Below are 17,188 nucleotides of genomic sequence, written 5' to 3'. Positions count from 1 at the left end.
ATATATATATATATATATATAAAGAAGTTGCAATGAAGTTTAAAAATTAGAACAAAAGGTGAATATTTGTTTATCTCATACACTAGTGAATTAGAAGACCTTGACTTTGCTCAGTGACAGAACTCTATTCAGCCCTAAATATGACTATCTGTAGAGAAAAGACATGCAGACTGATAAGTACATCAAACAGACTGGTTTAATCATCTGTGGATTAAAATCTAGCTAAGTGCACTTACAACTGTTGACAATAATCCCTTAAAGTAGGTGAACATCTGCTTATACGTAAAATGTTTGATATTTGTGAGGGAAAAGAAGAGCTGTGCATACAAGTTATTGATCAACCAGATTGTCAGGACAGACCTTAACTAAATAGCCACTGACCAATACCATAATAATAAGGGTACTCTACATCGTCGTTCAACCTAGTCAAAATAGTAATCATATTCCAGTAAATCACGCTCTTCCATCGTAAGAAAAGGAAAAAAAAATGCTGCTCTGTGTAGTGCTAGACATCATTATCATCATTTTATGTCTGCTTTCCATGTTGGCATGGGTGGGATGGTTAAATAGGAGCTGGAAAACCAGAGGACTGCACCAAGCTTTGGTATCTGTTTTGGCACAGTTTCTATGGCTGGATACCTTTCCTAAAACCAGCCACTTTATAAGAGTGTAGTGGGTGCTTTTTATTGGCACCAGCACTGATGAAAGGATAGGTAAAAGTGGAATGTCTCTGACCACAGGTATGCTCAATTGGTGATGGAGAAGAACTAAACTACAGCAACAACCAAATAAGAGAATGTTGAGATCATACCACAATAACATAACAAAATAGCATTGCAATATACGTCTGTCATCACCAATCAACCTTTCTGAATTGAGTTAGATAGTCTGATGGAATGGGTTTGAAGATTGTATTTTATTCCAATGGCTGCTTTGGCATGGTTTCTACGGCTTGAAACCCTTCCTGATGCCAACCTCTTTACAGGCATGTATGTGCTGGGAGCCTTTTTCATGGCACCAGCACTAGTGATGTCACCATGCTGCTTGCAACACTAAAATCTCCTTCAAATGAGTGAAGCTACCAAGGAGGAAGGTGGCTTTATGACAAGGGCTGAAAGGGTTAATAATGAAAGATGGCATTTTGGCTATTTCAATAACCCTGTCCAGTATTGCTAGACAGTAAGGTAACATGGACCTCGCTATCCTGGGTTCTTGACAGGTCTTTGAGATTTTAGCAACCCTCCTCATCAAGATAGTCGAGTGGATGTACCTATAGACATACACTTACTAATATGCCCTTTACTCTTTCACTCAATAGTACATGTATTTCTTCTAAACTACAAAGCTATTGTAATTTAGCAATCATTTTGTATCTCAAAATAATTACTTCTTTCACAATAAAACAGTATGTATTATACACACACACACACACACACACACACAGTTACTTTTGACATATATTGAAGACATTCTTTATTACTTCCTCCTTCACAAACTGTTTTCTTTATTCCTTGTAAGAATTTCAAGTTTAACCTGCCTAAACAAATGCTAGTGTCTGCACCTCAATGAAATACTGATATAGTACAAACACACACAAATAAAGATATAGATATGTGCAGCAGTCATGCTTTTCTAAAAAACTATGCTTGCCTTATTTACTTATAGCATAGCTACAACCAAACTTTTGGACCAATTAAGCCATTCTCTCTTCTTTTTATGGTATTCTTATCAATAATATTCAACAATTCAAACCATTCTTCTCCAATTGCCCTTTTATTAAACATAGTAATAACATGTGTTTTCCCATGTAACAACATGGAATATGAATGATGACATACACATTCATGTTTTAGCATTCCAGCAAGTTCAACAACTTCTTTGATATGAACGTGTGTTCATAACACACTTGATTCATTAGGATAAGGGAACTTTGGAGCACCTGGTGTTTCGAACTTGTTGTGTCTCCTCAGTTAATGCCACACTGGACTAATTAATCTAACAAGAGTTTAACATAAAATAGCTTAAACAATATTATCACAGTTCCTTCCAATAGCAACAAAATGAACAATCTGCCAGAATGGATGATAACAGGAGTAGGAACTGTGGAGGGATAAAAATTCTTTATGTAAAGTGTACAGTTTAGATATTTTTACTGGATGACATTTTAGGATTTTTATAGCATTCATGAGCAATATAATTTTGATTCCTAGTTGAAGTTGTTGCATCTCACTTAGGCCATAATGACCGTGAGAGAGAGAGAATTGATTTCAAAATTCTATTATCGTTACTTGCCAGAAGTCAATAAGATTAATTGTTTAATAATGAATACATATGCTAATCAGAAAAAAAGAAAAAGACAGCTTAGTAATCAACATCACTCATAATTGCTGAGCAAAGAGTGCTGTGTAAGAACGATTCCATGGTGATGTAGCTCCATTTTGGTCAATACTGTCTGTTATGAAGAAACCATGTATGGAACTTATGTCACTCAGTTAAGTAACCATTGCAATTATGCAATCAGTTTATAGAGTTACATAATGCTTATTATAATATCAACAATGTTATTTGCTGTTGATGATATCTTTATAGCAACCAAAAGGCTATGTCAAGATCAGACAGGAAAACAAAAAAAAAATTATGCTAATTGCAGAACCTGATCAATGCAATGCCATTGGGAAACATATTTCTCGTCAAGGAAGAAGATAATTACCAACAGGGATATATATTAATCCGATTTGCTCTGGTTGGCTGCAGATATCTTATTGATTATTATTAATTTCACATGTTTTTAATAATGCACACAAGATAATTAATGGGGGGAAAAAATGACCGCTTACGAGACCAGATTAAAAAAAGGAACCGTCATAATTTATTTAAAATATGTCCATAGCATAAATATGAATAAGCATTCAGTACTTCATTCAGTACAGCCTTATTTTCAAGCTTAGGTTACAACACTGCTGGATAGAGATGACTGCTACCCTATTTTGCATAATGGACACTGCTGTTCAGACACAGCATGTTAGAACATGTTATGAAGCATTGCCAATAGAGACATCAACAGCAGCAACCTAAATCTAAATCTAACTGTATAACTCAATACTTAATACTCTAGAAGGATGCTTTATATGTTGCTGCACGATCTCATAGTCTTCCTCTCAAATTCTCTAATAACACACGGTACTAACAAATGTACAATTTACATAAGACACATTTGAACTACAAGCACTTATTATGCAATGGAATCTAACTACCATAGCTCCACCTTTCACTACAAATACTCTGAGTCACTACAGCATCAACTAGAATGCCTTGTTCTGGTTCCCCTGCATTCTGAGTTCAAATCCCAGCAAAGTCAACTTTGTCTTTCATCCTTTCATTATCATCATTTGATGCCTGTTTTCCATGCTGGTATGGATTAGATGGTTTGAAAGGAGCTAGAAAGCCAGATAGCTGCACCAGGCCCCAATTATTTTATTTTGGCATGGTTTCTATGACTGGATGCCCTTCCTAATGCCAACCACTTTACAGAGTGTACTGGGTGCTTTTTATGTGGCTAATAAAAAGAAATAAAATATCAATCTAAGTTGGCAGACATAGAACAGTAAGAACACAGGACTACTAATTCAGCAATCTTTGTTCCAGCTCTTTGCATTCAGTGTTCAAATCCTATCACGGCTTTACTTGGGTAGTAAACTTAAACTTTCACAGAGAAAGAGAGGGGGGTGGAGAAGGCATACTCAAGAAAAAAGTAGTAAAACCTGAGATCTGTTCATGATCAAACTGTTATAACTGAAACTATGATGAAACATCAAGTACATGACAAATTTAACAATAAAAGACAGCAAAACTAGATAAAGAAGGAAATGAATTCAATGGGGAAGATATTTCAGGTAAATTAAACAAAACAGATTAATTCAAGGAGGAAGCAGGTTATGGCAAGTACTTTAAGTGACACCAGGTAATTCCCTCCCCTCTCTCTCTTTCTGATATGATGATACAATTTGAATGCAAACTTTGACAAAAAAAAAAAACGACTGACAAATCAAGTCTCAAATTAAATGACAATGCTTGTTCTTGTTGTTAGGTGTGCTGTGATGTATAGGCTAGTTGATAAAAAATTGTTTTGATGTTTGCTCAATCATAAACAGAGAAGTACATGAAAGAAGCAAAGTGCAAATGAGAGGAAAAGGCGCTTGGGCATTCAAAAAAAAAAAAAAAAAAAAAAGCACTTGCTGATTGATGGTAGGTAAGAAGTTACAATGGTAAAGACAGATATGTAATGCACATAGTCAACAACTTCTAATCACCACCACAACCAGTACTATTATGATTATCATTAGTATCATCATTGTTGGTTTGCAGTCTACTTTTTCCAAGCTTGCATGTGAATGGGTCAGACAGAATTTACTGAGGCAGATTTTCTACAGCCAGATGCCCTTCCTGTTACCAACCCCCACTTGTTTCTGAGCAAGGTAATGTTCCCCCATAGCCTTTCAGAAGAAGAGAAGTGAACATCACTGCTTATATGACAGTAATACTTGTTTACAACAATTGCACAATGTCATGACAAAGAGACACAAAAACACAATCACTCCCCATTTAGCCAGGGACCCATAAGAAAAGGCATTTACCCATGGTGCCATACAGTGGGGCTAAACCTGAAACCATGTTCTTGGGAAGTGAACTCCTTAGGGAGCTAAAAGTGAAGTGTGTTGAGAGGTGAAGATGATGAAAGATACAAGAGACATAGAGTCTGAGAATGTTAGTCCTCAGAATAATGATCACTGGATTGTGAATAATGGTACATTCATTTAACTCATAACAGCAATAAGAAAGAATGATCGTGATGATATGTAAAAACTTACATGAAGACATTTAAGGTATCACACTGGGTATCAAAATAAATGTTTCTTCTATTAAGTTTATTAAAATCGAAATTTATATATTTCATAATAGTGACAAAGCCATGTAGCTTGTTGGATCCTGTCAAACCATCCAACACATGCCAGCATAGAAAACAGACATTAAATAATGGTGGTGATCCTTTTTTGAGAAGCAGGTCGAATGAGACACTGCTTTATCAAGCAGGCCATAATACTAAAAAATATTCAAGGTAATTTTTCATTAGGCATGCCATTCAGAAAGCCCCGTGGGCCACAATTCTCCTATGACTGCTCTGAAGGAACATAAGAAAGACCTATTACCTTTACAGCACAGCTCTTAATTGGTGATAGTCATTAATATTTTGTAGTACTAAAATTCCAATACCCTTTTCTAATATCCCAAAATGGATCAGTCTGCTAGTCAACAGAAATTAAACTGTTTCAATATTACTATTGAGTAAACTCCATTATTGTTAGGTGTACTATATGACCATTTAATTAAAATGGGTTAGTTTACTCTTTCCATCAACAAAATTGAGAAAATCAGCATTAGTAATATCGTGAGAAGTTATTTGGCTTATTGCCTACATTGGAAAAAAATCTGAATCGTAGTCTACAGAAATTATTACTGGATTAAGCTTAGTCAGAGGAATTAATACAATTTCTGAAAAACTGCCATACAAAGATTACGATTAAGAATACAGGCACAGACATGACTGTGTGGTTGGTTGACTCACTTCCCAATCATATAGTTTTGTGACGGTCTTATGTGGCAAGTGGATTTGGTAAACGGAAACTGAAAGAAACCTGTCCTATGTGTGTGCAACACCTTGTGTTGGCATCACATAATAGCTGTAAATGTACATTGCCATCATACAAGCAATGACCATTTTCAATCTTCCATGAAAATGTGTTCAAGTCTGAGGAAATATAAGCTTGCTTGGAGACAGGTGAGGGTTGGTATATGGGCATCTGGCCATAGAAAACTTGCCTCAATAAATTTCCATCCAAGCATAGAAAAAAAATGGGTGTTGATGATGATGATTATGAGGATTGTTCTCTTTTGCTGAATCACTAAGTTACAGGGATGTAAACACATCAACATAGGTTGTCAAGAGATGGTGGGGGACAAACACAGACAACCATATACACACACATGCATATATATATATATATATATATATATATATATATATACACACACACATACATATGGTGGGCTTCTTTCAGTTTCCCTCTACCAAATCCACTCACAAGACTTTGGTCAGCCTGAGGCTATAGTAGAAGACATTTGCCCAAGGTGCCATGCAGTGAGACTGAACCCGGAACCATGTGGTTGGTAAGCAAGCTACTTACCACACAGCCACACCTGCGCCTGTGTAAATATTTTTCAAATTCTGGCAGCAACACTGTAGCTGGGAGCTGGATAATAATCTAATTCTACATTTTATCACATTCAAGATTATAAACACGTTTTTAAGACAACCCACATAGGGTCAAAAAGGAAAACTACCTTTCACCAGCACACCAAGGTCAGCACTGTGTGAACCACAGCGCTCTCTCTCCCTAGCATGCAGCTTCCTATCTTGGACATGTGAGCATTCACACAACAGCCAAACACTGCGTCGTTGGAAATGTGAAGTGCACAGTTCTATACAAGGATTTTTGTATTTTTTTCATAAACTAGGGGATGGCTACTGACATTAAGCTTAAGGATTATATAATGTACAAGTATAAAGAAAGAATTAACGAAAAAAAGGATTCATTATATTGAATGTTATCGATAATATTGTGCCTATACACAAGCCGCCACTGCTTTCAAGTGAACATAATCAGATGTGATAGTTATAACCAGACAAATTAGTGAAGCTGTGGTGAGAGATTCTACCTTTATTTCAAACCTTCATGTTGATATAGACTAATTAACACGACAAAATTACAACTGTAAGTTATTTACTGAATTCTTGTACTGATAAAATCAATAAAGTTGGCTAGACATGAAGAGAGTGAGCAAAAAGTGTGGGGGGTGGGGGTTAATTTTATCTTCATATTGCTAAAAGTGTTCAAGAGAGATGGGGGTGGAGAGAAAGTAAATCTTTCAGATTATCCAGAGAGAAAAACAGCAAGAACTGAAATATCCAAGCTGACTTGGTTACACTTTCATTGTTAGTAAAACTAATTGAAATGATGATATGGGGTGAGATCCATCTTCAAGTTATTTAGTCTGTTACATAATCCCATCAATGATAGAGAGATGTAGTGGGATCTGGCTCACTCTGGTTTATAGAAGAACACAATTCCAGTATCGGATTTCTACAATAAATAACAAAAATCTGTTTGTCCAATGCAACTGATGTATAAAGTTACAAGATGATTTTACAAAATCCACACTAGTGAGTTGAGTTACACCTTACAATAACTGTTACTGAGAAATGATTGGGTACAACTGCCTGGCTGCTGAGGATCTAACATGGTTGACTGGGCATTCTGCCTGTTTTGGTGACAGTACCTTTTAGCACTGAAGGCAAACAAACACATGTATACAGAAATGAGAGAGAGAGAGAGAGAGAGAGAGAGAGAGAGAGAGAGAGAGAGAGAGAGAGAGAGAGAGAGAGAGAGAGAGATTACAATTCATTAATTGAACATGAATGACAAACATTTTCCCTCTCCTCATACACATTAAGAGAAATATCTTTACATAAATGAACAGCAGGGAGAAAAAGAGAGAGAAAATGAAAGGAACATTAAAATGATATCAAATAATCTGGCATTAATTCATTGATGCCAAATAGGCAGCACCAAAACTTATGCCAAAACGTCTCATATGATCAAACTAACATACGAAAGACTGTGGGTAAGTCAGGATTTTGGTAATACGATGATGGTATTTCATATCACATAAGAAATTAAACCAGATATTGCTAAATCCCTTCCTTAAGTACAGGTGATATTATGTTTTGTATTTATCTGCCATATAATGTATTAGATGAAGCTTTTTTATAAGAGGAATCTCCCTGATGGTTGTTGCAAGTGAAAGTGCTCATAAGGATTAATCAAACTAAGTTATTAGTTGCGGTAATCTCTGGTAATTTAGAGTAAACTATTCACTATGGAAATTGCTTTCAAAATTTAATCTTTCTATAAAGCAACTTCAAATTCTTTTCACAAGCAGTAGAAAAAAAACATTCCCAGTCTGGAATCGTGATCAGATTCCAGTCTAAGTTAAAACTCTTAAAATAATTCAGAAAAAACAGTTGAGGATAATTTTGGGGAAGAAAGAAGTGTAAAAGACAAGCGAAAACAAATTATGTCAGTTACCAAGCTGCTTATAGCTAAAATAGTATAGAACCTCACTTCTCTTACTGCCGACTTGTTAAAAAAACTACACTTGGATACTGACATTGGCTTCCAGCCTTTAAGTGAAGATATGGCAGATAATCCTCTAAATATAACCATCAAATTTCTCATGTCTTTTATTAGATAGCTCAAAGGTGGTGAAGCGAAGAATTACAAGAGTATCAGATCAAATCGCTAGCTGTGTTTAGTTACATGCTTTTGTTCTTCTGGAGTCGATGAAATATATATGTATTAGTTACTGTATCTGGTCTCACCAACATTAAAACACCCTATATCACATGCTTTAGTGTACTAAAAACTTTTTTTTTCCTGATTATGTAATCTGAAATTGGGGTGTATCCCAAGTACCCAGGTGTCTTTTATGCCTTCAAACATGCTAAGTACTGTAGTTGATTTACTCAACTATGCACTTTCACCTTGTGCTTAAGTTAGAAAAATAGTGACTTGGTTGCTTGTCTGACCAAACTAATAGCATGGAATGATCAAGTGAATAAAACTGTGGTTGCTTGCTTCTAGCTATGGCCATCTTATCTTTATTACTGAGCACATTATTCTTAGATTTAGTACTAAAATGGTCAAGTGTTTGTCAAGGGAGATTGCATCAAATTAATCAGGCAAGTCATGTAGCAATGTAGAAGCTCTTGAAATGAAACTTCAGATCTCTGGTAAGATGTCTAAGTATAGAAATAATGCCAAATCTGCACACGTATGCATGCGCACACACACACATACACACAACATTTATTAGCTTCTAATATACAGTATTCTTCTTGCTTGCATCAAATACAGGAGAAAGAGGCTGTACAATTATTTCTCTCAGTTTTATGGTTCTTCCCATCAACAAAGATTCTGAAAATAGCGTCATCATTATTTAATGCCTGTTTTCCCCAGCTGGCATGGTTGGGTAGTTTGACAGGCTCCAATGAGTTGTAGGACAGCATTGAGCTCCAACACCATCTTTGGTATGGTTTCTATGAGTGGATGTCCTTCTTAATGCTAACCTCTTCAGAGAGTGAACGGAGTGCTTTTCTTGTACCACTGACACTAGAAGCCACCAAGTAATTTGCAAGACAGGAAAAGAGCAGGAAAAAGAAAAAAAGAGAAACCAGTGTGGGAGGTGAAAGTATAAACGAGGGACAAATGCAGGTTTACTGCTATAGATGAGATGCATGGCTACCCTGTGGTGGAGTAACTGAGAAGATAACGATGGTAAAGACGTGGTGCCAGAGTTCTTTTCCTTCATCGGTTTTATTTTAACAATCTTCCTTACACATGTCCTGTTTTAAATTCAAAAGGCCTTCATGTAAGACAAGCTAAATCTCTGACACCGCCATCATAAGTTCTGTACAATTACAAGTGTAGAGAAAGTTGAACAGTTTCTGCTACATCCCTTTATATCTTTGGAATGCAGGTAGCTAATTAGTCCATTTGTTTCCAAAACAATCCAGTTTTGTTAGCATATACAATTTGTAGCCATCATTTGCGATAACTTTTTAAAATTCAGTAATATATCTGGTTGTTACTATGCTATTATCTGCAGGTGCAGTTGTGTGGTGAGAAGTTAGCTTTCCAACCACATGACTCCATGTTCAATCCCACTGTGTGACACCTTGGGTAAATGTCTTATACTGTAGCCTTGGGCTGACCAAAGCCTTGAGAGTGGATTTGGTAGACAAAAACTGAAAGAATCCCATTGTATATATTTACATCTATGTGTGTGTGTGTGTGTGTGTGCGCGCGCACGCATCTTTGTGACTGTGTTTGTCTCACACCAACTTAGCAGTTCAGCAAAAGAGCCTGATAAAATATGTACCAGCCTTTAAAAAAATACGTACTGGGGTTGATTCATTTGGCTAAAAATTCTTCAAGACGATGCCCCAGCCTGGCCACAGTCAAATAGCTGAAACCAGTAAAAGGTATGTGCCTTCTACAACCTAACATTATAGATTCCACAACATTTTCTAAACTTGTCAAATCAGAAAGTATTTCATTAGTTTCTCTTGTAGTTATAATTTTTTCTTAGCATGTTTTTCTTTTTTGGTGGGGGTGGGACTGCTACTAATAAGTATATGTACCAAATATCTCAGTATTTGAACTTTGATGGCAAAGTACCAACCAAGTGAAATCAAGAAGCACCAACATTCAGTAATCAGTGTATTCCTCTGTGTGCATGTGTGTGTGTGTGTGTGTGTGTGTGTGTGTTTGTTTGGAAAATAGCACTGATGAACATAATGCTGTTTAAGGCAAACCATATCCACTATCATGGGATAATAGCATGAATTGGTTGACTTTGGGCTGGTTGGTTGGAAAAACTGCTATCTGTTGGGAAATATAGGCCATACAGATGAGATGCTACAGGATTGCAAACTTGGCAAACCCTCACTACCAAAGGTAAAAAAAAAAAAAAATGGATATTGAGGTAATAATAGCAGATTCAACCATCGCTATCAGAATTTCTTATTTAATACTAAACTGTACTTCTTGTACTGCTATTATTACACACCATTCCACCACCACCAGTAGAAGATAAAAGAAACAGAATAGTTAAATGGTAAGCATCATAAAAAAAAAAAATAACTGAGGAAGAGAGAAAGAGAGAGGAGTGAGAAAGAAAGAGAATAAGATATCATATAGCAAGTTAAGAGTCTAAGAAAAGAAACTGATTAGATAGCTGTAGAAGTAAGCCATTCTTGGTAAGATTACAGATATCTTGGAGCCTACTATTAACAAAGTCTGCATTGCCCAGCAATTCTGTTATTGGCACAATGGATCAAGACAGAATTTATAGTTGCGTTTATATATTCCTACCCTTCTGCACACAGCAAAAGTTTATGAAAAATACAGAAGGAGAGTGAAAGTTATTGGTAAACATCTGAATTACATGTGTGCTAAGTAAGGGCAATTAAACAAAAAAATATACATTACTTTTGGATGATTTTAATAAGACAAAAAGGAAAACGAGATAGACATGAAAGGCAGAGCAATTTTACTTAAGTGAGTGGGTGGAGGGGGTGTTAGTAAATGTGGTAGAGCAGATGACAAAAAGCCTTCAACAATAGCAATTTATTTGCCACAAGAGCAATGGATGATAGGATAATACATGAACAGGTTTCAAAAGTTTTGTGGGGTGGGGGACAAGGTGTTAACAGAAGTCGAATGAGAAATGTAAAAAAAAAAAAATAAATGAAAATATACATGGTACACAAAATATTTTAAACAGTTGCAGCGTGGAAGATGTTTACATTTTAAAATGTTCTGAAAATAGGAGCTTCAAATAAGGACTACAGAAGAACCTCAGAGTTTCTTAGATTACTCTGACTACCAAGGCTAAATGCCATCTCTCTTGCTAATCTCCCGTCAACAAGTGTATGCAAAGAGTGGGCCCATTTGCTTGAGTCAAGTTTACAACTTTTCATCACCTTTCACCTGGAAGGTGTGTCTGAGTGTGTGAGTGCATGGATTTACCGCCCCCACAATCTCTCTCTAACCTCTTCTTCCTATCTAAATAAAACTTGAAAAAGTCTATAGCCAAAGAGGAAAGCATCTGTCATAAATCCTTTCCATTGCACCCACCACCAGACTGAGGAAAATAGCCTGCTCTTTCTAGAATAGGAAGGTGGCAAGGCAATCATCACAATGGACTTGCTCAATACCCAGATCCATCCTACATGCAACAACTACTGTTTAACAAAACTGTACAAGTCAGCAATGTTTTTGGTGCTAAATGAATGTCTGCAGAATGGTTTCATTGTTTTGTGCACATCTCAGACAGGCACAGATGAATGCAATTTTATGCTTGCAAAAGTTACCTGACAATGTCAACTAGTAGGCCAATATCAACTGCTAGACCAAGGATTTCTGAAAATTATCCAGAGTTCCCAGGCCAAAAGCCTTGTAGAACAGATCAGCAACTTGGGCCTTGTTGGTTGCCAGAGTTACCACAAGAATACTGTTATTGCTCTTGCTCATTACTACTTCTCTTTAGAATTCTAACATGGCAGTTCTTCCCAACTGCTCTGCCCAATTAGCAGAGATCTGTGAATACCTGGTAACATTCCAAATACCATACATCAATCTTGGTCTTTATTTAACCAAGGACTGCAGCTCTGTCATAGAGACAAAGTAACTGCAACTGTTCACAGTCCAAAAATCTTTATAGATGCCACAGCCTTAGCACATATCTGTGCATCATCAGAGCCATTCATACAGATGGTTCACCTGACCAGTAAAACATGTCCCTTCCATAAGTTATGAAAAAAAGAAAGAAAAAGGCAGATGCTCAAATCTGATCACACCATCTAGCAGTACCTGCGGAAATTCCTTGGATATTTTAAAAAAATGTAAAATAAAATTGTATAGTTTTCTGAAGCATTTAATTAATGAGCCGGTGTAGAAGTCTACATTACTATTACTGAAGGTGAAATCTTAAAAAACATCTCTGGAAGCTATAATTGTGAGCTGTTAAGTAGTATTTTTCACTTTATGACAAGAAGTAACGAATCTTAATCATGGTACAATGTTGAAGACATCTATGAGATTATTCTGCCACAGTTTTTGCAAAAAAGCTATGCATGTTGAATGTTATAGCATTTTCCACTCCTGTGTTCCCTTCAGTAAGCACACTCACTCATTCTCTCTCTCTCTCTGTTTCTCCTTTCAGCCATACCACACCACACATGCCTGTGCTAAGCACATTCTATTTCTCTTTTTTTTTCTCTACCTCTTCCTAAAACTATTTAATCACATAGCATAACAACAATCCCTTTCTCTTAGCTCTCACCACTAACACTCCCTTTCTCTTCAATTAGTCACATGACAGCATCACATATTTGGCTTTGGCATAGATTTAGATAACAACAACAACAATAATAATAAGCAGTGGAGCAGCAGATGCCCTATACATTTAATTCTATTTCTACTACATTCCACCTTCAAATCCTGTTGGAGTTGACTTTATATTTCATTCCCTACCTTACCCCACCAAGACACTGAATGTAATGGAATTAATCCAATTGATCATAATCCCTTCATGCAAACCAGGGTTTTGTGTCAAATGTAAACATAAAAATATAGAATATTACATAAAGTAATTTTATACATTAATTGTAGTGCTGTATACAGTGGAATTGTCTTTCATCTTTGCGGATGAAATATACTTAGAATTAGTAAATTTCTTTTAAAGACAAACACACATGCCAAGTTTTGGAGGGGGAAGAAGAAACACAGTTGATTGAATTGGCTAGTCTGTCATAGGAATTTATTTTGTTGATATACAAAGGATAAAATGCAAATTCCATCCAAGATTTAAACAACAAACCTATAAGGTACCAAAACCTTCTATTGTCCTTGCCAAGTTAACCCTTTCTCTGACTGTACTTCTAATGAGTAAAGTGCCAATGTTTTAATTTTCATTTTCAAGAATTTAAAAAGGTTTAGTAAAATATCTAATTTTATATATTGATAAAATATGTAGGAGTTAATTCAATTAATCTTGGAATACCGTTCATACTATAATGAGGGGCTGATAATAAAAAGTGGGGGTTAGGAATGTCTGTTTTAGTTATTGGCAATAAAAATATACAAAACAAAATTGATATCATGATAAATTTTAAGAAAGAGATTAATACCCCCTGCTCAACAAGAAAGGGGGACCCCCCACCACCAAAAAACTTATGATTTGCCAATTGTTTTCTTAACAATTTCATCAGTAGAATTGGTATCCAGAAAGATAGCATCCAGCCATGGACAATCTTCAACAAATTCCATCTGATCCATGGAAGCATGGAATAGAGGATATAAAGATGATGATGACAATCATAGTGATGCAGTTTGCAAGTCTGGCATGCCGGACATCCACACATAGAATATCCACCATGTTGGCTTGTGAAGGACTTCATCACCTAATCAGTGTCTGAGTTGTACATGGAGTTCTCAGACTTAAAATAGTCTCTATTTTAAAGACAGCAGAGATTTGCTGGTAGGTATAGAGTAGGTAAACTGTACAGAAGCTCCCTTGCTGACTGGAGCTCTGCATTATGTGACTAACATGATATAAACATTAAGACAGACACATCCCTTATACTGTTGGTTGTAGAGACTAATAACTATCACTCTCTTTAGTTCCATATAAGGCAGTAGATTAGGAGAAAAATAATTGGCTCAATTAATAAAATTTGATGGAATGAAATTGATTTCTGCTTACATATGTTGAATACATACAAATATATAGACTTAGGTTTTGTCAGGAACCCAAAGATTCATAAAACTGAAGCATAACCTGGTTTGCATGGCCATCAAATGACTGAGGTCACACTGCTCCACCCCAAATGGGATGCCACTCTGCAGCAGGTTCAACTTCCCATATATTGCTGGTACATATTTACAGCTGAATGGACTGAGGCAACATCATGAAATGAAGTGTTTTGCTCAAAAACAACACATTGCCCAGTCTAGGAATCGAAACTATGAAACTTTGATTTTGAGTGCAACACCGTAGCCACTAAGCCATGCACATTCACAAATGCATAAAACACAAGATAGAAGTGAATGCAAAATTGAGATTATGAGATTTGTAAATGGTTTCTCTGAAATTCCTCAGCTACTCATGTTCCAAAAATAGATAGTGATCAAATAAATATATCTGCAATCACATGTAGAGCCTTCTTTGGTTGTGACACTATCTTAAAATAAAATCTTGTTATGAAGTTTACCAGTCAGTTATACATACATACGTGCATACATACATACTTATATAGCCAATGAAATATTTTGCAGCTAGAGTCTCCCTCTACTGACATTTTGAAATCTCTAGTAGAGATAGTAAAGCAGTGAAAATAGGGGGATAATCTACATTGACAGAGGCACTGGGAGTACTTTTACTACTTTCTATGTATTGACATGTATCTTCTGTTGCATAAATAATATTTCATAAGATTTCACCCTACATTGGCTGTAGTACATAATGGAGAATAATCATTACAGGGATGATGATTCTTCCTATGACAGTATAGGAAAAAGGGAAAGAAAGCTACCAGATAAAGAAATAGATAAAGCGAGACCCCCTTGAATGACTGGAACACATAATCTTAACTCTAACAAAGAACAGAGACCAAGTTATTACTATGTCTTAATACATTACTAAAAAGTTTCAGTCCAGTAGGCCAAGTCCATGTGACCTGTTTTTTAATTGTTGTTTAAAGCAATGCCATTTCACTTACATATCTAATGTCCTTGATAAAAGCAAGATCACCATCTCAGTCTTCAAGTCTACTTAACATTAATGAAAAGGTAATAAGAAACCATTTTAATGCAGTAAGGCATTGCAAGGGAGGAATATAAAGAAATGGGTGGAGTTTCTATATAGATATAGAAAGCTTCTGTAATTTACTATACATGAAAAATTAGGCTTAGAAATTTATACATGGTTCAAGGAATTCATTTCTTTAGTGGATATAAAAAAAAAATATTTATGTGCTGTCTCATTTGACCTAACAAGGCAGCTTATAATTTCAATTTAGGTGTGTCAAATGAAATAAATAAATAAATATATTAATACAGGAATGATCCTAGATGTTTAGTTAATATCCTGCAGTAATATTACACTTGTCTCAAGCTTTTTGAGGCTGGCTTTTTGTTTTAATAGCTCTTGAAATCTACGTAGGTGCTTTCATCTTTACAAAGTTCAAGGTAAACTCACCTACCTTCGGCACCAATGGAAACCAGCCTGACACCCTTGCTGGCAATGAAGTCCAAGGCTTTATTGACGTTGGCTATTTTGTGGAATCTCATCTTGCCTCTGTCTGGCTTGGGTAGTTGTTCACCAGATATAACTTCCAAAAGCAACATAAGCTTTAATCCATTCCGAAAATCTTCTTCAATATCTTCTATTTGCGTTCCTGCTTTTCTTAGATGAGAATTACACCAGGCAGTAAACGTCTGTATGGAGAAAAAATAAATAAATAGATAAATGAAAGATATAGATATATTTGAAAATTATGATTATAATTGAAGGAAAAGAATTTTTGAAGAGACTCAATAACACAATCTTGATCAATGTTTTTGATCAAATTTGGTTTTGACAAGATGGACAGTCATGAAATCTTTTACTTAGAGAAAATAAATCATATCGAAATCTCAAGGAAGGAACCATTCAATTTAGAGTAAAATGGAGAATCTGAGGAAACTAGTGGTTTGTCTCATTTCTCAAATTCTAAAACAGTAGTTGACTCAATGTGCCATACAACAAATTTGAATCTAGAATCACATGTCTGTGAAGAGAACTCTTTTGCTACAAAGATTTTTTAAAAATTTATTTATTTCCCATATACTTAATGTGTATGTCAAAACATTAACTCATTGTCAAACAAAACATAAGCAATATATGCACAGACATGTTCTCTGTGGTTATAAGAGAGATAATTTATGACGAAATAAATTAATAGAAAAGGATTTTCACATGAAATACTTCAATATACTATTGTACATATACATGTATGATAATGTATATATGTACAACAATATACATACATATAAATGTGGCAGAAAAACCTCCCATATTTTACAAGACCAAGAATGGTGAATCTGAGAGATTTCTTTTGCTGCGCACTATATAGATTCAAGCTTCTGGTATATGCTGTGTTCTATATAGATTCATACTATTTAATAAACATGACTGACAAATGTGTTATATGCAAATTAGGATAACTATTTATGTAATATCTTGATAAACTGTTGCTGCTACATGTGTGTGTGTGTGTGTGTGTGTGTGTGTGTGTGTGTGTGTGTGTGTGTGTGTGTGTGTGTACTCTTTTACTTGTTTCAGTCATTTGACGGTGTCCATGCTGGAGCATTGCCTTTTTTAGTCGAGCAAATCGACACCAGGACTTATTTTTTGTAAGCCTAGTACTTATTCTATAGGTCTTTTTTGCCGAACTGCTATGTTACGG

The 17,188-nt window shown here is 35.6% G+C and overlaps 1 protein-coding gene across 3 annotated transcripts in view; it reads right to left on the bottom strand.

The window, feature by feature from the left end:
* LOC106875711 (alpha-actinin, sarcomeric) overlaps positions 1-17,188 on the bottom strand; it is a 149,756-nt gene that overhangs the window by 60,667 nt on the left and 71,901 nt on the right. For 2 of the 3 annotated variants that reach the window (XM_014923958.2, XM_014923959.2), the window contains exon 2: positions 15,944-16,178. In XM_014923958.2, the coding sequence (XP_014779444.1) occupies positions 15,944-16,178 (235 nt within the window). Of the gene's footprint in view, positions 1-15,939; positions 16,179-17,188 lie in introns of those variants that run through there. The other variant, XM_014923960.2, reaches the window with a different exon arrangement.

The sequence above is a fragment of the Octopus bimaculoides genome, chromosome 6 (genome assembly GCF_001194135.2).
Source record: "Octopus bimaculoides isolate UCB-OBI-ISO-001 chromosome 6, ASM119413v2, whole genome shotgun sequence".
Lineage (NCBI taxonomy): Eukaryota > Metazoa > Mollusca > Cephalopoda > Octopoda > Octopodidae > Octopus > Octopus bimaculoides.
The sequence above is the reverse complement of the archived record's forward strand: the minus strand, read 5'-3'. Positions and strand labels throughout refer to the sequence as shown.